Source organism: Labeo rohita, unplaced genomic scaffold, assembly GCF_022985175.1.
Source record: "Labeo rohita strain BAU-BD-2019 unplaced genomic scaffold, IGBB_LRoh.1.0 scaffold_201, whole genome shotgun sequence".
Lineage (NCBI taxonomy): Eukaryota > Metazoa > Chordata > Actinopteri > Cypriniformes > Cyprinidae > Labeo > Labeo rohita.
In genome coordinates this window covers 22,833-45,474 of record NW_026128231.1, presented here as the reverse complement: position 1 = coordinate 45,474, position 22,642 = coordinate 22,833, and the positions used below count along the sequence as shown (strand labels likewise).

General features: G+C 39.1%; 1 protein-coding gene across 1 annotated transcript in view; it reads left to right on the top strand.

The window, feature by feature from the left end:
- The window catches only part of LOC127159230 (protein NLRC3), a 56,255-nt gene that overhangs the window by 15,080 nt on the left and 18,533 nt on the right, over positions 1–22,642 (top strand). The window contains exon 3 of the mRNA XM_051102120.1: positions 18,305–18,478. Within this exon, the coding sequence (XP_050958077.1) occupies positions 18,305–18,478 (174 nt within the window). The remainder of the gene's footprint in view (positions 1–18,304; positions 18,479–22,642) is intronic.

Sequence of the window (22,642 nt, the reverse complement as noted above, 5' to 3'; positions counted from 1 at the left end):
TCGATTCGAGGTATTTGCATAGATATAGACTTTGGGCTTCAGTCAGGAGGGGTGTCCAGCGATCGTGAACTATATAAACTGTTTGGTCACTCTCAAACTTTGGGAGAAGCACTACTGTCCATGGAGATAGCAACAGCGTCTGCGTGTAAGTGCTTGCTTAATACACTAGTATCATAGGTACTGTTTAAATTATTAAGTAGGGCTAGAAAGTATTTTTTCGTTCTCTGCCTATTTATAGTGTTGTTGTTTCTTTTTAATTAGCACTTTGATTGCACTTATTGAAATTAGTATTGCTGAAATCCTGCGGGCACTTAAGTGTGAAGCATCTCGCTCTTAGTTTCGATTCGAGGTATTTGCATAGATATAGACTTTGGGCTTCAGTCAGGAGGCGTGTCCAACTGTTATCACTCCAATTCCATTCGCTTGTGTATATATTCATTGTGTGAGCTGACGCGGAAGTGTCAGCTCACACACAATGGAAGCGGCAGCGGAAGTGTTCAGCCGCCGTGTTCAGCCTCCTTGTGTGAAGACCGACGAGGGTAAAGACCTGCGACTTTTCCTGCGCGACTTTAACCGAGCAACGACACCGACAACGCACTTAGGTACTCTTCTAACTTTCCCTTCATACAATCCCTGCTTGCACCCCCTTTCCACCTCTATCATGTGCTTTCAATACATTCCGGTTATCACCACACAACGCTCTAACATCACACGCAAACGACAACGCAATCTCACTAACCTTCGCCCTATCGCTACTTCATCCACTGACACTTTCTCGTTTACTGTCAGCCTCTGGAATTGCCAGTCAGCTGTTAACAAAGCAGATTTAATTTCCGCTTTTTCCACACATTTGACACTTACTATCCTGGGCTTGACTGAGACCTGGATTCATCCAGAAGACTCAGCAACCCCTGCTGCTCTGTCTAATAACTTCTCTTTCACTCACACCCCTCGTCACACTGGGAGGGGTGGGGGTACTGGAATACTCATTTCTAACAAATGGAAATTCTTTAACCACTCTCTGCTATGCAACTTTTACTCTTTCGAATCTCATGCCATCACAGTAACAGCTCCAATTAAATTCCACGTTCTGGTCATTTACCGCCCTCCTGGTCAACTGGGCACCTTCCTAGATGAGCTGGATGGACTGCTATCCTCATTCCAAGAGGATGGCACTCCACTTCTAGTCTTTGGTGATTTTAACATTCATCTAGACAAGCCTTATGCTGCTGACTTTCACTCACTCCTAGCTTCATTTGATTTCAAACGCCTTGCTACTACAAGCACTCACAAATCGGGCAACCACCTAGACCTAATTTACACACGCAATTGCGTTGCAGACAATAGTTTGGTTAAACCCCTACACATCTCTGACCATTTCTTCATTACATTCAACTTGCATATTACTGTTAGTACACCTCCAACCCCTCTAACTGTTACTTTCAGACGAAACCTATGCTCCCTTTCACCCTCCCATCTTTCCTCTACAACCCTTTTCTCATCTCTAGAGGTTAATGCAGCCACTAACACCTTATGCTCTACTTTAACTTCTTGCCTAGACGCTATATGTCCTCTATCTTCAAGGCCAGCACGGGCCACCCCTCCTAACCCCTGGCTATCCGATGTTCTCCGCGAACATCGGTCCAAACTTAGGGCAGCAGAGAGGAAATGGCGCAAATCTAAAGGTCTTTGCTTTCATCCTTCTCTGCTCAAGTCCATACTGCCAAATCCTCATACTTCCACACCAAGATCAACAATGCTCCTAACACACGTTACCTCTTCAAAACATTCAACTCGCTCCTCTGCCCTCCCACACCACCTCCCACCACTTCTATAACAGCCGACGATTTTGCCACATTCTTTACTAACAAAACGACAACTATTAGCAGCCAGTTCTCGGCTCCACACGTACAGGAAATAATACAGACAACATCCACAGCTAACACCCCACTCTTCTCCTTCTGTCCCCTCTCTGAGGCAGAAGTATCCAAACTTCTCCTCTCCAGCCATCCTACAACATGCCCACTAGATCCTATTCCCTCTCACCTTCTCCAAGCAATCCCTCCTACACTTTTACCAGCACTTACACACATCATCAACACATCTCTCCTCACAGGCACTTTCCCCACTGCATTCAAGCAGGCTCGGGTAACCCCACTGCTCAAAAAACCTACATTAAACACTTCACTTATAAATAACTATAGACCAATCTCTCTCCTTCCATTCATAGCAAAAACACTTGAACGAGTCGTCTCTAACTAGTATCACTGTTTCTCGCGCAGAACAGTTCATTGGATGCTAACCAGTCAGGGTTCAGGAGTGGCCACTCAACTGAAACTGCACTACTGTCAGTCACTGAAGCCTTGCGGATTGCAAAAGCTGATTCCAGATCATCAGTACTCATTTTGCTGGATCTTTCTGCTGCTTTTGACACAGTCAATCATCAGATCCTCCTGTCCACCCTCTCATCACTGGGTATCACAGGGATTCCACTTCGCTGGTTTGAATCCTATCTCACAGGTAGGTCTTTCAGGGTGGCCTGAGGAGGGGAGGTATCCAAACCACATCATCTGGCCACTGGGGTTCCTCAGGGATCAGTTCTTGGACCCCTCCTCTTCTCCATTTACACCACATCACTGGGGCCCATCATACAGGCACATGGCTTCTCTTACCACTGCTATGCTGATGACACAGCTCTATCTTTCATTTCAACCAGATGATCCAACAGTAGCTGCACGAATCTCAGGCTGCTTGGAGTGGATGAAAGAACATCATCTACAGCTCAACTTGGCAAAGACTGAGCTCCTTATTTTCCCTGCCACTCCGACTCTACAGCATGATTTCACCATCAGTTTAGGTACTTTAACAATTACCCCATCAAGTTCTGCCAGAAATCTTGGTGTTATCCTTGATGACCAGCTGACTTTCAAAGACCACATTGCTAAAACTGCTCGATCTTGCAGGTTTGCCCTACACAACATTAGAAAGATCAGGCCCTTTCTAACAGAGCAGGCCACGCAACTTCTTGTCCAGGCCCTGGTCATCTTCAGGCTGGACTACTGCAATGCTCTTCTAGCCGGTCTTCCCTCATGCACAATCAAACCTCTACAAATGATTCAGAATGCAGCAGCACGACTGGTCTTCAATGAGCCCAAAAGGGCCCATGTCACACCACTCTTTATCACCCTGCACTGGCTCCCAATTGCAGCTCGCATCAAATTCAAGATACTGATACTTGCATATAGGACAACCACAGGCTCAGCGCCCGCCTACCTCCACTCACCGCTACCAATCTACACTTCCTCCAGAACTCTGAGATCCGCCAGTGAGCGACGCCTCATTGTACCATCACAAAGAGGCACAAAATTATTTTCCAGAACATTCTCTTACACCGTTCCTGGCTGGTGGAATGATCTTCCCACCGCTATCCGGAATGCCAACTCCCTAACAACTTTCAAGCGAAACCCATCTTTTTTGTCATTACTTGACTTAAAAAAAAAAAAAAATGTTTTTACTCTTTTTCCCTTTCTAGCTTGTACTTATTTGAACAATGCCTGTTATATGGTAATTTGAGCACTTCGTAGGTCGTTTTGCCACCCTGGACACTTCTGTCTCCTCCTTGGCTCAACCCTCCGTCGTCACCACCCTGGACACTTCTGTCTCCTCCTTGGCTCAACCCTCCGTCGTCACCACCCTGGACACTTCTGTCTCCTCCTTGGCTTAACCCTCCGTCGTCACCACCCTGGACTCTGTTTGTTGTCCTCCTCCCGGGAGTCCGTCCTCCGCCTGAGCCTCCTCCTATTTTGAACTTTTTGTTACCTACCCACATCCACTCTTTTGTTTTGTTAGTTCTACGGCACGAGGTCGCGCCTTCCGGGAGGGGGGGTAGTGTCAGACCCCTTTCACCGTTCTGTTTTGGTCTTGCCCTTGTCACACCCCCGTTGGACTTATGTTGGTTTCTCCCTTGTGTCCTTATATGGTTTTCCTGTTCTGTTTCTCGTTAAGTCTTTGTTGGTTAATTACTTACACCTGTCCTTGTATCGTTTGCACCCCTTTATAAGTTGTATTCAGTTCAGTGTTTGTCGTCGGACCTTGTTGTATGTTTGGTGTGTGTCATCCTGCTGTTCCTGTTTACCCTTGTGTGGATTTATATTAAAGACTGTTTATTATATTCCGTCCTCGTTCATCTATATCTGACACAATCGTGACACTCTGTCTCTGACCTTATGCCAATCCTCTCAGTTTCTGTTCTCCTTGATTGTTTTGTCCATCAAAACCTTGTGTTTGGAGGCGAATTCCGCTTTGGAGCTCCAGGACACTATAGGAGAAAAAAAGGAGAATCATTCAAATGAAAACATATTCATCACCTGAACACAATATTTCTTTGGGAAAATCAACATCAAAAAGAAATAAATATATAAGAATAAAATAAGGAAATTTAAAAAAAGAAGTTGCTCAATTTTTTTTGGACCAATATGAAAGCCAAAAACTAAAATCTAAAGCTAAAATATATACTGTTTTGCTTTTGATGTCAGCTACGATTTCCATTTCAAATAGCACTGTAAATAGTAAGCTCTGAAGACATTTTAAATAAAACACATTTTTCCCTTGAGGTTTAAGAACTAGGCTACTTCACGATTAAACCAATCTTGTATCAATGAAAAAAAAATGCATAGGTAAGTCATAGAATTAGCATATTCATTAAGTCTGGTAAATTAAATTATTTTTTTAAACAACACTCATATAAATTTGTGAAATATGAACTAACTGCATAAATAAAAGAATACATTAGAGCAAACAAGAGCAATTATGAATTATGTGCTATATCAATCAATCAATCAATCAATCAAATTTTATTTATATAGCGCCTTACAACAACCAAAAAGGTGCCCAGGGTGCTTTCCAGGAGAACAAGACTCACAGTAGACAACAATAAATAAAAACACAAATGTACATAAAACAGCAATCGAGTCAGTAACTACATATCGAAAGCTTGTCTAAAAAGATGTGTCTTCAACTGTGATTTAAAAACACACAACTCAGTGTTGTTTCGAAGCTGTTCCGGAAGTGCGTTCCACAGCTTTGGGCCCTGAACTGCAAATGACCGGCCTCCAAACCTTTTGTAATCAAACTTCGGCATAACCAGCGCGGTGTGTTCAGAGGAGCGCAGAGTTCTGGCTGGTTGATAAACCACTACCAACTCCGCGAGGTAGACAGGGGCCAGACCATTAATGGCCTTGAACACAAACATCAGGATCTTAAACTCCACCCTGAACCGCACTGGGAGCCAGTGGAGAGAGCGGAGGACTGGACTGATGTGAGAGCGTTTAGAAGTATTGGAGAGGAGACGTGCTGCAGCGTTTTGAACCAGTTGAAGCCGATTAAGGAGTGATTGATTAAGTCCAGTGTAAAGGGCATTACAGTAGTCAAGCCGTGAGCTGATGAAGGCATGGACAGCCTTTTCAAGATCAGCTCGGGACAGGAATGGTTTGACCTTACTGAGGAGCCTTAGCTGGTAAAAGCTTGCCTTCACGACTGCACTTATCTGTTTTCCAAAAATCATACCACTGTCAAAAATAACACCCAGGTTGCGTACTGCCGGAGCAAATTGAGGTGTTAGAGGACCAAAACTAGAGGAACTGTTGGGTGAGTCCAGGGTGAACAGGATATACTCAGTCTTTCCTTCATTCAAGTGAAGGAACTTCTGGGAAAGCCATTGTCTGATGTTGCGAATGCAGTTATGGAGAGGGTCCAATGCAAAACTGTTACTCAGAACCAAGGGGAGGTAGATCTGAAGGTCGTCTGCATAAAAATGAAAACAGACATTGTAATTAGAGATGAGTTGACCAAGTGGCAGCATATAAAGCGAGAACAAAATAGGACCAAGAATGGATCCTTGAGGAACACCAGACGACAGAGGGGCGGGTGAGGAGGAGAAGTCATTAAGCATAACTGAAAAGGTTCTGTTTGTGAGATAAGATGAAAACCATCTGAGAACCATGCCCTGCAGTCCAACAATGTGTTGAAGTCGGGAAATGAGGACGGCATGATCCACGGTGTCAAATGCAGCGGTCAGGTCTAGTAACACCAAAACCACAGAGCTTTTATTATCCAGGGCTCCAAGAATGTCATTATGAACCCTAAGTAATGCAGATTCCGTGCTATGCCTAGACCTGAAACCAGACTGAAATTTATCAGCAATAGCGTGCAGTTGAAGATGAGACTGAAGCTGGGAGACAACAAGCTTCTCCATCAGCTTAGACAGGAATGGCAGATGAGATATAGGGCGGAAGTTGGACAGTATGGAAGGATCGAGGTTGGGTTTCTTTAGCAGCGGTCGGACAATGGCATGCTTGAGAGCAGTGGGAACAGTGCCCAGACTAAGACAACTGTTTATAAAGGAGACAAGGCAGGGGCCCACGATGTCAATAGCCTCCTTCATAATCCTAGCAGGAACAGCGTCTAGAGGGCAGATGGTAGCCTTTAACTCATGGACAGCTTTTTTGAGGTCCATAAGGGTAACTGTCTCAAAGTTCTCCAGCACACATTGCACCGCTTGTGAGGGTATGACAGCAGCAGGTACTTGTGTGATTGCTTGCCTAACAGACAAAACCTTGTCCAAAAAGTACTGTTTGAATGAGCTACAGGTGTGTTCAGATACATCATTCATACCAACAGAGACCGGATTTATCACAGAATTAATGGTGCTGAACAGGATTCCAGGGCGATGACTATTGCTGTTGATGAGATTTGAAAGGTACTGGCCTTTAGCTTATATGAATCAAAATAGGTTTTCACGCCTGTTTTACAGTCTAACATACAGTGTACGGCCACTTAAAATTAGTGGTTTTGCGTTCAATAATGTTGAAATGATTGCGTTCAACATTAATACCCATTATTAATCCATTTAACCCATTATTAATCATTATTAATTAAGTAACGTTCAACATTAATTACCCATGACACTTAAAGCCATGACCACTAAAATCTGACACGGTTTTTACAACTTACTTCAAAACTAAAATATTCACAAAGCCCACAAAAAATAACTTTAGCCATATAGCTAGCTACCAAACGATTCGTTCTCTCATTATGCTGAATTAATTACTAAGGCCTATTAATAGTTTCGCACTAAGAGTACCTTCATAAACCTCTAAAACATAATTTAGCATTAATAAACCTAAGTAAACAGCAAACTAATACTACCACAACATTAACAGTAATGGCTGATATGACAATTTAAAACTACGATTAACAGTGATGATAAGCTAAGCATGTTAGTAAACTAGACAGCAAGATAAATACACAAAACTTACCGTCATTCAATTATTATTTTCTCTAAAACTCTTCGGTCTGTCCACTTACACTGACGATCCGTTTCTGTTCTCCTCGCTTGCTTCGTTTGCACAAAATTGATCCGCAAGGTTGCAGCACACAACTTTCCAGTGTTCTCGATTCATTACCGCCCGTGCGCTTTTTCAGTTTTGAATTTTTTTTTTTTTTTTTTTTTTTTGCTTTTTCGCAAATTTTTGTTTAATATATATATGTTAATATTAATATTATATTTACCTTGCAAAATGTAAAAATGTGTCTAATATTTTTATTATTACAAGAGGAAGAAAGTATTTTAATATGTCTAATATTTTTATTATTACAAGAGGAAGAAATAATTTTAATATTTAAATATTTAATGGGAGAAGAGTGATTGACTTGATTATGTCATTGCTGGTGCTTTATGGGAGTTTTTTTGGCACGCTTATAAATGAATGAATGAATGAATTAATTAATTATTAAATAAATAAATACATATGAGTTACTTTTGAAATGTACTCCCTATAAAGATGTATTATTTTATTATTTATTAATTTTAATTTAATAAATTTAATGTAATTTATTCTTTTAATAATTCTGCCAGTCATTTTTTCTGGTTTTTTTAATTATACCTTTAATAATCTACACAAGAGAATACAGTAAAATTTTCGCAAATAAAAAAAGCAAAGAAATGTATAACTATCAACAAAAATTATATATATATATTTATTTATTTATTTTTTATTTTTTATTTTTGAAGCACCATGGCAAATCTCTTGCAGTCAATTTTTGAACCTGTTTTCAACACATACACACATGCATACACATTTTATAGAAATGCACTTGGTTAATTTAATTTGCCTTAAATTGTTGAATGAGGGGATGGATGGGTTCCAAAACCAAAAATCAACATTGATTAAATGTTTGTCTTTTCAACACAGAAAATCAATGAATTATCAACATTGATTCAGCATTATTTAGCATTGAATAATCAGCCTCAACCAAAATGATGATTCGGATGAAATTTCAACACTGAATCAATGTCACCTTGCTATCTGGGTTAACCAGTTATAAATGTACTTGGTATATGCATGTGTTGCTTGTATGTTTCCATACTATATTAGCCCAGTTACCCCTCGTTATTGGTACTAGTTAATCTATAAATGCGTATTTTCAACGTATGAATGTATCTCTGGTTTAATACCTTCTAGATGTTTCATTCTTGGTATCAAAACGATCTGCACTTTATTTTCTGAACAATGGTGTACGCCAGGGGTATTCAACTAAAGTTTAAAGAGGTCCAGTCAGAGAAAATTTCTTGAAGCAAAAGTCCGGAAGATCATAATGTCTAACAAGTTAGTGTAATAGCTTATATATTTAACTTTTTATAATATAATTTAATCTTAGACATCTGCAAGTAATAAAACCCTGACTGCCAAATCAAATGAATTCAGTACAATTCAAAAACTTTTTGACTGATTTATTGTCATGTAACATAACCGAACATATATGTATGACTGTAGATATGTATAATGGTCTCTCATTAATTAAATAAAAGTAGGGCTGCATTTCAAAATAAATGAAATTTGAAAATTGTGTATATTCAAATAAAGTGCTTAAATTCACAAAAATAAAATAAAGGGAGAAAAAGCTTGAATTTCACTTTTTGTTTTACATCTTGACTGAACAATCGCTACCAATTATACAAATAATTACAAATAACACATCTTAACACCTGAACAGATTTAGAATATCATTTCGTTCCCCTTTTATATCCCACTTGCCCACTTTTTTGCTCAGTGAGAAAACTGAGCTCTAGCTTGACTTGCCAGGATTTTAAACCTGGGCTTGAATGGAGTCAGGGCAATCCTCATACACATCTGAAGGTGCTCATTGGTGAGTCTGGAATGATATTTAGTTTTGATTATGTTCATTGTTGAGAACGCTGCCTCGCAGTTGTATGTGGAGCCAGGTTTCTTTTTCTCCGTCTCACTCGTCTGTTTCTCTCTCTTTCTCCGTCTCACTTGTCCGTTTCTCTCTCTTTCTCCGTCTCACTCGCCTGTTTCTCTCTCCGTTTCACTTGCCTGTTTCTCTCTTTCTCCGTCTCACTCGTTTGTTTCTCTTTTTCTCTGCCTCACACGTCAGTTTCTCTCTCTTTCTCCGTCTTTCTCGCCTGTTTCGCAGTTGCCTGTGTCTCTGTTTCATGTATGGCTATCTTTCTTTTCTTTTTTACCATCTCTTTTAATGTGAAACTTGCCACTTATCTGTCTGCGCTGTAGACTCGCAATGTTTATCAGACTTGATAGGCTGAGTGGTATCACGTGGTATGCTTAGCTCGCATGCAATTGGCTTGTGCGTTTCCACTACCATACAATCATACAGCTGCGCAGGTTGAAATAGAAGCATCCCGACAGTTTTTTAAATCATAACCTTAACGTTGACGTTTTGGCTGTAGGTCCGGGTCCGTAGGGGATGGCTTCTCGGTCCGGACCGCGGTCCGCCTGTTAGTGAAGGCTGGTGTACGCAATGTGATTAGAAAATGCATCATACTGTTTGTACTATATTGTGGGTAAAACTGCATCAATTCCCCAGGCCAGCAATAAACATGCAAATGGGCCATAAATGGAGACAAAGTGAATTCTCCCACTCAGCAATCCAAACTTTGTATTGGCCAATTCACCCAAAGGTGGGTGTGGTAGGGAAACTATCAAAAGACCCTAACACCAACCCATCCATGCTCAAACCCTTCGAGACACTCTCCAAGACTCATCCTTTGAGTCAATTTTCCGGTAGTTTATCTTCAAGTAACTTTGTCGACTCACTGTGGATTTTCCTATCTTCAAAAGAACTAGAGAAAACCTCCAAAATGCCTAAAGGAATTCATCGAGAACTTCCATTGTCTACCGCATCAGGACTCTTGTTCAGCAACAAAGCCAATGCAAGTAACCTTTACAACTATTTAGATGCGTGTTTTAAGTTGAGTCCCTTTTTAAGGTGATTTTTCTTCTCTGATGATTCTCATGTGGTCGCTGGTTAACTGATGCTAAATACTGCCATTCTTGCCTTCCCTCTCTCTCTCTTTTCTCACTTTCTTTCTCTATGTATATGTACACGTGTTTTGCTTAGTTAGTTGTATGTTAGCTGTATTTCCATTTATTAAATTGCATATATTCACAATTGATTGTCTCTGTGTGCTGCTCACAATTTGAAGTCACTGAATATTTGATCTTGCTACATGCTACATTTTGAGTTTACTACAAGTTAAGTTACTGCTAGTACTGATTGAAGTAGGAAAGTTATTCTTTCTTGACCAGAAAGTAACCTTTTCTAGAATTGATGAATGATTATACTGTCTATTAGGTGGACGAACAGATCAAATAATTGTAACGTTAATTCTGCTACAGTTAATTCTAAAATCTGATTAAAAATATTCATAATTAATTATAACCAGTTATAATTAATCGTAAATATTTCCCTTTTGAGCTAATTTGCTACAGCAGAAATATGATTTTATTCCTATTCATACAAATGTGTGAATGTTATTTTGACTGTAAGATTAGAAATTTAAAATGGCCTAAAAAAATTATTAACGAAACTGCAAAACACATTATTTTATCTCAGCTGAGACCCGCAAAGGGCATTGTCGTGGGCCCCTTTAAGCCTCTGGATCTTATGCACTCCTTCCCCTTACTTACCATCTTAGACAGGGTCCAAAATTACTACTTCCCAAGTGCCAGATGTAAATAAAATTGGCTCTGGCAAGTATATGAACTAGTCTTACTTGCCATTTGGTTTATAACGTTGCATAGTTTTGAGAACATGATACAGTTTAGTGTGATTATGATGTGAGCTCTTGATCCGGTGTCTTAGAGCAGCTCTGTTCATAGTAAATGAAGCTCCACACAACCTCCATCTCATGCAAGTGCTGTGAGTTTGTGACACTTATAGCATGGATGTGAAAATGCAACATGCTTCAATATCTTTCCAGGGTTTTTTTGTTTGATTGGCCATCTTAATAATTTTGACCTGGATATGCACTGTTAGATTTTATTATTTTTAAAAATAACTTTTCAGATTGGGTAGCAAAGGATTAGTTTGTGATCCTCAGCAAGTTTAGAAAATACTAAAGATACGAATTAAACAATGTTTACGTTTTTTCAAGTTTGTAAGTGTATGGGTAGTTAAAAGTAGCGAACCGTGACTCTGAGCCTAGGCCCTCACTACTATATAAGCTAGGTTAATTGTTTCTTTTTTCCACCCATCGATGGTAGGGAAAAAAAAACTATCAACCTAGCGTATAGTGTTTTCTTCTAAAAGTCATCTTTAACAATTCCACCTATTCCAGCCTTAAGACAGTCGCACACCGGACAACATGTGCAGCCAGGGTACAATTGCATTAAAATAAAAGCAGACATTTATTTTTACTTTAATATCATTTTCAATTTTAAGTATAAATGCTTTCACTTTCATTAGTTCCTTTAATACTTTTAAAGTTTAGTTGTTAGGCTATTTTGTGAACATTTAGTTTTTATATAGTTCAGTTTTAGTTTTAATTTTAGTTTTAGTATGATTAAAGTTGAGCAGAATTAACAGAACACTTCCAGAGCATAGACCAAGAACATTTTAATTTAAGTTTGCACAAACCAGGACAAAATGAAGCAGCCTTTCTATTCCATGAATCAATAGATTACGGTTCGTAACCCCGGTTCTCTGAAACATCAAGTGGAGATCCACATGTGGAAAGGGCATCCATACCTGACCTCAGGCATACAGGCATACAAAACCTGACAACACACATCATGCTGGAAGCATATATAAATATGCAACACAAATTCCAGAAATGTTGAGATGTTTTTTTAAATTTGAGTAAACTGAAAACTAAAAGAGTTTCAAATCACATTAGACAATATTTTATTCACAATAAATCATGGAGAACATAACAAATATTAAACAGAGAAATATTATGCTTTTATCCACTAAATGAGCTCATTTAAAATTTGATGCCTGCTACAGGTCTCAAAAAAGTTGGCACGGGGGCAACAAAGTGCTGAAAAAGCACTGACTGGCTGAGGCGAGTCATGAAGATGAATTCCAGGGTTGAGTGGAACGGTCTGGCTCTTTGTGGTCGAGAGCCACAGCTCTGTATGCTGGCTCAGGCTCCCCGTGGGTTCCTCCACACGGCAGCAATCGGAAGATGTTGCAGACGAGTGAAGAGAGAAGAGGAAGCACAGGAAGAACCAAGGAGGCGGTCAACCGTTTGCCTTTAAGCTCTCTTTCAAAGAAATTTTGAAAAGATTCAGTTGGGAGAACATCTAGTTCATTGAAATCAGGTCTGTAAGATGATTGGCTATAAAAGGGATGTGTTAGAGAGGCAGAGTGACTCAAAAGTAAAACTGGGTGGAGGCTCTCCAATCTTTGAAAGAGTGCATAAAAACATTGTGAATTCTTTAAAAACAATGTTTCTCAACGTCAAATTGCATAGGCTTTGCAAATCTCAATCTACAATACATAACATCATCAAAAGGTTTAGAGAAACTGGAGAAATCTCTGTGCGTAAGGGACAAGGCCAAGACCTTTGTTGGATGCCTGTGGTCTTCGGGCCCTCAGACACTGCATCACTCATCGGCATGATTCTATCATTGACATTACTAAATGGGCCCAGAAATACTTCCAGAAACTACTGTTGGTAAACACAATCAGCGTCCCATCTGCAGATGCCAACTAAAGCTCTATCGTGCAAAAAGGAAGCCACATGTGAGCATAGTCCAGAAGCGCTGTCGTGTCCTGTGGGTCAAAACTCATTTAAAATGGACTGTTTCAAAGGGGAAAAGGTTTTTTTGTGGTCAGACGAGTCTAAATTTGACATTCTTGTTGGAAATCACAAACACTGTGCTCTCCGGGCTGAAGAAGAGGGAGACCTTTCAGTGTGTCATTAGCGTTCAGTTCAGTTCAAGCCAGCATCTCTAATGGTATGGGGGTGCATAAGTGCATACGTTATGGGCAGCCTGCATGTTTTGGAAGACACTATGAATGCGAAAAGGTATATAAAGGTTTTAGAGCAATATATGCTCCCCTCCAGACAATGCCTATTTCAGGGAAGGCCTCGTGTATTTCAGCAGGACAAAGCAAAACCACATACTGCAGCTATAACAACAGCATGGCTTCGTAGTAAAAAAAAACGTGAGTGTGCTGAAATGGCCTGCCTGCAGTCCAGATCTTTTACTTATACAGAGTATTTGGAACATCATTACATAAAAAAACCACAAACTCTTCAGCAGTTGGAAACCTATATCAGGCAAAAATGGGACCAAATTCCAACACCAAATCTCCAGAGACTCATAACCTTGATTCCCAAATGTCTTTAAACTGTTTTGAAAAGAAGAGGAGATGCTACACCATGGTAAACATGCCCCCCTCCCAAGTATTTTAAGACCTGTAGCAGGCATCAAATTTGAAATGAGCTCATTCTGTGCATAAAATTAAACAATTTCTCAGTTTAAACATTTGTTATGTTATCTTTGTTCTATTGTGAATAAAATATTGGGTCATGTAATTTGAAAGTCTTTAGTTTTCATCTTATTGAAATTTAAAAAACATTCCAACATTTGTATGTAAATAATGACATACAGGTGCATCTCAATAAATAAAAATGTCATGGAAACGTTCATTTATTTCAGTAATTCAACTCAAATTGTGAAACTTGTGTATTAAATAAATTCAGTGCACACAGACTAAAGTAGTTTAAGTCTTTGGTTCTTTTAATTGTGATGATTTTGGCTCACATTTAACAAAAAACCCAACAAACCCACATTTAACAAAAAAATCAACAAATTAGAATACTTCATAAGACCAATAAAAAAACATGTTTAGTGAATTGTTTCCCTTCTGGAAAGTATGTTAATTTACTGTATATGTACTCAATACTTTGTAGGGACTCCTTTTGCTCAATTTGGCATGGCATCGAGGTGATCAATGTAGCATCTGGACCAATCAGACATACAGTTATTTGTTACATTTAACAAATAATCTTTAAAACCAACAACCCAGCTATATGCTGGAGTTTTGAAGACAACCCCCCAAAGCAACTAACACCCCAAAAAGGCTCAGTTGCCAGGACAACTATCTGATAAAAAGTTTTATTGCTTCAAGGAATGCACATCTGCCCATGCTACATTTGCCATAGGAAAGACACAGTGCCTATAGAGATAGACTCTTTCCTATTCATTCACAGACAAACCTTTCTTTGACCTTCCTATCACACATAGCCCAGGTTATTGTGTACAATATTAATGCATTGTATTTTAATTGTTGTCTGTTGTATTCGTATTTGTCTTTCTACTGTTTTATGCATGCGTTATGATAGATGACTAGTTGTATAAAGCACCTATGTCATGTTTGGTCTCTTTTAATTCGTATGTTGATGATCTAAAAGATGGTGTAAATTAGATGCTGATACCTATGCAACATATTAGTGTATTAAGAAACCTTAGTAGTTTTTGCATCAACACCCAGTCGAATTACATATGCAAAATACCATGCTCACAGACAAAGAGTCGTAAACTTTCCCTCCAAAGGTAAAAGTTACCATTGGTTCGCGGACCTCCTGGAGGCACAGCCTCCAGAGAGCTTAAAGGCAAACGGTTGACCGCCTCCTTGGTTCTTCCTGTGCTTCCTCTTCTCTCTTCACTCGTCTGCAACATCTTCCGATTGCTGTCCGTGTGGAGGAACCCACGGGGAGCCTGAGCCAGCATACAGAGCTGTGGCTCTCGACCACAAAGAGCCAGACCGTTCCACTCAACCCTGGAATTCATCTTCATGACTCGCCTCAGCCAGTCAGTGGTTCTAGGAGAACCTAAGAAGATGAGCTAGAACTCTTCAGGACTTCCCTAAGCGTGCGCCAGGCCTTGCGGCCTTGTCTTTCCATTCCCCAAAGATCACAGGACTTCAGCTGGGTCCCTCTCAGCTCTTGGCTCTTCTTCGCTTTTCACATGGGAAGAAACTCCCAGTCACCATTGAGTCAGAACATCTTTGGAGTTCATCACTCTTCAGACCCGGAAGAACGTGATTGCACTTCCAAACCCACCAATGCTCCAAACCATCTTTCACCAGAGACTGCATTCGGACACTTGTTCAACGACCAAGGCAATGCAAGTATCGTACATTTAACTAAACAAACAGAGGTTTAGTATAAGCTGTAGACAGCACTGATGGTTTCACAGCAGGTGGTTAACTGACTCTTTTCATAGCTTCATTTCCTTGTCTCTCTCTAACTGCTTCTCACTGACCATTCCCCCATGTATGAGTGATTTCATGTTTGTTTGTTTGTTTAGATTAGTTATGTGTTAGCCCTTCGTTAATAAACTAGTGTGCACAAATTACATGAGTTTTGATTCTGATTCTGCCTTGCAAATTAATGTCCCTTTACGATTCCGATTCAAGCTACATGCTTTAATGCAATGGTACTTTAAGAAAGTTATTTTCTGTGGCCAAGAAAATATAATTTCTTAGAGTTGATATAAAGATTATACTGAATGTTCGCTGAGCGAACAGATTAGTTGATGGAAAATTGATTCTGCTACAGTTACTACTGGCAGCTGATATAAGTAATTGTAATTAATCATAATTAATTGTAATTATTTATATACATTTCCCTTTGAGCTTAATTTGCGACATCAATCTGTGGCACTGCTGAAGTGGTATGGAAGCCCAGGTTTCTTTGACAGTGGCCTTCAGCTCATCTGCAATTTTGGTCTCTTGTTTCTCATTTTCCTCTTCAAATTCCTTTTCAAATTCTAATCTCAACAAATTAGAATATGGTGACATGCCAGTCAACTCAAAACACCTGCAAAGGTTTCCTGAGCCTTCAAAATGGTCTCTCAGTTGGTTCACTAGGCTACACAATCATGGAGAAGACTGCTGACCTCATTCTGCTGAACATTCATTGCCAAAGAAGCTGGCTGTTCACAGAGTGCTGTATCCAAGCATGTTAACAGAAAGTTGAGTGGAAGGAAAAAGTGTGGAAGAAAAAGATGCACAACCAACTGAGAGAACCGCAGCCTTGAGAGGCTTGTCAAGCAAAATTGATTGAAGAATTTGGGTGAACTTCACAAGGAATGGACTAAGGCTGGGGTCAAGGCATCAAGAACCACCACACACAGACGTGTCAAGGAATTTGGCTACAGCTGTCGTATTCCTCTTTTTAAGCCACTCCTGAACCACAGACGACATCAGAGGCATGAAGTGCTCTAAAATGAAGTGTACTTACCTGGGCTAAGTAGAAGAGGAATTGGACTGTTGCCCAGTGGTTCAAAGTCCTCTTTTCAGATGAGAGCAAGTTTTGTATTTCATTTGGAAACCAAGGTCCTAGAGTCTGGAGGAAGGGTGGGGAAGCTCCTAGCCCAAGTTGTTTTAAGTCCAGTGTTAAGTTTCCTCAGTCTGTGATGATTTGGGGTGCAATGTCATCTGCTGGTGTTGGTCCACTGTGTTTTTTGAAAACCTAAGTCACTGCACCCGTTTACCAAGGAATTTTAGAGCACTTTATGCTTCCTTCTGCTGACCAGCTTTTTTAAAGATGCTGATTTCATTTTCCAGCAGGATTTGGCACCTGCCCACACTGCCAAAAGCACCAAAAGCTGGTTAAATGACCATGGGTGTTGGTGTGCTTGACTGGCCAGCAAACTCACCAGACCTGAACCCCACAGAGAATCTATGGGATATTGTCAAGAGGAAAATGAGAAACAAGAGACCAAAAAATGCAGATGAGCTGAAGGCTACTCTCACGACGCACTGAGGCAGTAAAAAAAAAATTTTATGAAGTTTTTTTTCTTATGAAGTATTCTAATTTGTTGATATAGTGAATTGGTGGGTTTTTGTTAAATGTGAGCCAAAATCATCACAATTAAAAGAACCAAAGACTTAAACTACTTCAGTCTGTGTTCTGAATTTATTTAATACACGAGTTTCACAATTTGAGTTGAATTACTGAAATAAATTAACTTTTCCACGACATTTTCATTTATTGAGATGCACCTGTACATATGTCAGGGGAGGGTACAAATGATCTGCTTAATCACATATATAAGCCAGGCTGGACAAAACAAGCTTAAAAGGTGTAGCACGTATTAATGGCACAAGGGTATGAAGAGATTTAATATTATATAATGACTAAAGAAACTGCATAAGACATTCATTTCATCTCAGCCAGGTCGCCCAAAGGACATTGTTGTGGGCCCCTGGAACTGTGTGTGCATCTTTACCATCTTAGACAGGTCCAAAATTCTGAATTGCCAAGGGCCAAATGTAAGTAAAATTGGCCCTGCTGAGTGTTAAAGGCCATTTGGCTGATAACTTTTTTTTTCATAAATTCTAACAATGCACAGTTGTGAGAACATGATACAGTTTAGTGTGGTTATGATGTGAGCTGTTTTCTGTGTCTCAGAGCAGCTTTGTTCAGTAAATGCTGCTCCACACATACTCCATCTCATGCAAGTGCTGTGAGTTTGGGCCACTTATAACATGGATGTAAAATGCATCATCCGTCAAACATCTTTCCAACTTTCTCGTATTTGATTGGCAATCGCAACCTGACCTGGACAAGCACTGTTAGATTTGATTATTTTCAAAAAAGCCAGGATCGTGCAGAGTGGTTTTTTTTCACATCGAGTGCTGTGCGCTCGGCACCAAACAACGTTTATCTTTGGGTGAAAAGCAGTGCTCATTACTATCTACCAATCACAATGGAATAGGTGCAGGATTAATTCCAAACCAGCCAACTTTAAATCCTGCTTGTGCTACGACTGAATAACAATGGAGAAGCTAATATTGCTTGTCTTTTACCAATATTTATATCTTTACCAGATGGAATTGCCACACTACCACAATATTGTTATGAATAATAATGCTTGGAAAAACATTTCATTCACAATGCGTCTAACACATTACTTCATTGAATGTCTGGTCATCAAACTAATATCACTTGGGGTTGTTTTTGTAGGTTGTCTGGCTGTATGGTGACAGAGGAAGGCTGTGGTTATTTGTTTTCAGCTCTGAGTTCAAACCCCTCACACCTGAGAGAGCTGGATCTGAGCTACAATCACCCAGGAGATTCAGGAGTCAAACTACTCTCTGAAAAACTGGACGATCCAAACTGCTCACTGGACAAACTCAAGTATGTTGACCAAGATGAGTTTTGGTTTTATTATTTTAACTTCTCAGTACACACACATATACATATATTCATGGATATTCCGGACTTTCAAAAGGAACTGCAAATTGTAGTTACGGTAACATTGTCCATATGTGGACGCTAGAGTTGGGGTACTCGGACTCGCACTCGGGTTTATGTGCGCACTAGAGATGCGCGGATGAGCTCAAACATCACCCGAATCCGCAGCTTCAAATAAATTATCCGCCCGCCACCCACCCGCACCTCTATTTTTCTCTGATTTAGATAACATAACCGCACCCGATGGTCCTTTACGATTATTCTAATTCTTAGTTTTCCATGATGATATGATGAATGGATGGTTCATTTTTAACAGCAGATTGATTCAGCTGATCTGCACATCGCTGCACACTTATATAAACTTAATCGTTCATGCTTTTAAGCCAAATCCACACTAAAAAGAATAACGTTAACTGACATCTGGACGTGACTCTCCGCAATATCTGATGAAATCAATTGGGTGTTTGAACGCCTACTGGATCCTTGGACAAAAGTTTACAGGGGTTCACCCAGTTTAAGAAATTATTACAATTTTAATGTATTGTTTTCGTTATAATGTACTGATTCAAATTAGTAATCAACAATAATTGTTAATTTTACTACTCAGCAAATCTGGTGCTGGAGCGGGCGCGTGTCAGGCACAATCATCAAACATATTTCAAAGGAAGCCGGCGTCACATTCCCTACCGTCTTTATTATGTGTTTTGAGCGAATATTTGCATTTATTCACATACGATTGAATTACAAATGGTGGCCTGTCATGATTTTGGCTAATGCAGGACACTGAATGATGCGCATCAGATCACAGAACCCAGCTGGCATTTTAACGTGGAGTCAGCATTGAATCAACGTCAGGTGTCAGTGTTGGATAACCATTGGATTTTGGTCATGGTTGTAAAAATAATGTTGATTTGACGTACAACTCAAATTTGATTTATATTTCTATGTTGAATCCATAGTTAGTTAACAACACCATTTCAACCATTTGGTATTCAACGTTGTTTTGACGTTGAATGAATGTTTTTTCATAAACTGACATTATTTCAACCACATTTAAACGTTTAAGGTCGGTCGAATGCCAGCTGGGTCTTTTTAGTGTGGATTTGTCTTAAAAGCACGAACGATTAAGCTGGGAACACACCTCTCAGTCAGTGTGTGAATACAGAGTTTTCTTTCGCTTTTAATAGGTTCTGTTATTGCTACACACATGCTCGTATTGGAGACTATTCATGTAAATGAAGTCGGTTTTGTCTTAAGTAAACCTGAACAGTTGGGAGAAACACTGATGCGTCAAAATATTTGATCTGTGCGTCAGATCTTAAAGCGACAGCAGCGTAAACCTGCAGCAGCCGACCACATCAAACAATAATCAAACAACAAAAGAAAAAAGAGAAAATCACTCACTGTTCTTGACTGAATCACTTATTAACTGTAATAAGAATTATCTTTAATGTATACAGTGAAGATTTTGCAGTGTTTTAACATTTATTACTTCATGAAATGTCTGTAGTCTATTTCTTTAATAGCCTTTATATAGACCTACATAAAAAAAAAAAAAAAAATCGTACAAAAAAACCCCTACGATTCTATTAAAAAAAAAAGATTATATTTTAAAAAATATTATTTCATTTGTATTTTTGATTAATATATGTATTAATACTTTTGCTTGTAATACTTGGAGTGTTTACTTGCCTTGAGCTCGAGAATGTTTTACTTACATTAGTTGATTAGTTTTTTCTTTATTGAAATTATTATTATTTAAACATGGTGGCAGTTTTTAGCTTGAAAGAAAAATAATTTTTCTAACATCTTTGCAGCAACAGTTTTTATGGGTCCAAAACCACCTTGGGTGTGCATGATTTTCTAATAATTAAATGGCCCATCATTAATTATTCCTTATATAATGTAATTTATTGTAATTAATGTAACTATAAATGCATTCAAAAATAAAACAGGTGTGAGTTTGCTGTGACTTATGGAAAGTATATGTAGGGCTTTATACACCCTGTGTGCTATTGTAAAGACTAGGTTTATCCCTCATAGCCTCATTTTCATTCAAGAAAAAAAAAGTCATATACAACCCAAAACACACACAGCCACAATCAGAAATAAAAGAGGTACATTTTCTGCTCTTAAGGTCCCATTCACCAAGATACCTACTCCTTTACCCCACCCTTGAATTTATACATTTACTACGTCGATGAATAAAGTCAAGTCCCACCCTATAATTTTTCACCTATTCTAACCTGTTTCGCTCTAAAATATGTCACATTACATAGATCAGCCATAACTTCTGTTGCATGACTTTAAGTTTGTTAAGCAGAGTATGGATACTAATTATGAGATGTTGTGAAATCAAAAATCAAAATGGCAAGATCCACTAGAGGTTTGCTTTTCTTACATTTGAACTGACATTTCATTTTTCTAGTTGTAAAGGTTAAAATCAGGGGTGCCCAAACTCAGTCTTGGTCCTTGGTTTAGCTCCAACTTGCCTCAACACACCTCCCAGGGGGTTTCTAGTATGCCTAGTATAAGCTTGGTTAGCTGGTTCAGGTGTGTTTAATTGGGGCTGGAGCTACAATCTGTAGGACACCTCCCTCCAAGAGTTTGGGCACCCCTGGATTAAAACAATGTTAAGTTACTGACAAACAGTAGTGTTTCCTTGGACTCGGACGGACTCGACTCGGACTCGGCCCTTTGGGACTCGGACTTGAGTCCGACTCGGCCCATTTTGGACTCGGACTCGTCTCGGACTCGATTGGTAAAAGACTCGGACTCGACTCGGACTCGACTTAGGTGGACTCGAACCCAACACTAGTGGACGCATAAATTGTGACATAATCCAAATGAAATTGCAAATCTGCCAGATTTCAAATGAAAGAGTAAAGTCCATTTGCAATTGTATTTCCTAGGTCTTATGGGTTTTGAACCTGTAATATTTAAATATTAATGACAATGTCTGCTTTTCACTCTCTGCACAGCGCATGTAACCTTCCAAAACTCAAATGAAAACACAATTCCTTTTGCACACTTTTCTAACTTCAATAGCATTTGAAGCGAATGACTTACTAGGTCTCCACAGTTAATTTTTATTTTTAGGACCACTTGTGCTCCTAATTTAAGAAATTTAGGATATAAAGTTTGGGATCAGGAAGATTTTTTTTTGTTTTTTAAAGGCTCAACAAGGTTGCATTTTATTTGTTCAAAATACAGAGAAAAGGTAATATTGTGAAGTAGTATTGCAATTTCTAATGTTGGTTACCTATTTTAATATACTTTAATTTATTTCTAAGAATTTATCAGCCATTTCTCCAGTCTTCAGTGTCACATGATCCTTAAGAAATTCATATAATACGCTAATTAATTATCACTGTTGAAACTGATGTGCTGCTTAATTTATTTATTTATTTATATTTTTTTTTACCTGTGATACATTTTTTCAGAAATTTTTGATAAATAAAAAGTTAAAAAGAACACCATTTATTTAAAATATAAATCTTTTCTAAAAATATGAGTCTTTACTAGGGATGTAACAGTATGAAAATCATGATTATAGTGACCAAAATTATCACGGTTATCAATATTATCACCGTACTGAAACTTTTTACACACTGATCCATTACACTGTACTACAGTGTTTACAGTGTTATGTATGCATAAACAGTGTATAATGCACAAGAAACTTAAAACACACAATGAAACTAGAATAATCCAGCATGTTCAGTGTTTGGTCAATGACCCTGTTTGTTTGTCATGCTGCTTTCTTTATACTGGTCTACTTCCTGATTCCTGTCATATGATTAATCACATGACATGCAAACCCATGAATGTTTAAGGTGTGTACAACATGAACTGCAGCTAAAGATGGCGGTCAACGAGAGTAGCCGAGAACAGTCGGGGGCGAAGCTGAAAACGGAGCTGTCAAGTCGACACTTTCTGCTCTCGTTAGAGACGCTCTCATGGTGTTTGCGTACTCTGTCACAGATGAAGTGAATTAAATGCAATATTTGTCAAATACACAGATGTTTCAAAAGCGTTTTCATGAGCAACAGAAAGACTTTTCATATACTGCTTAATACAGCACCATCTGAACAAGAATAATGTTCA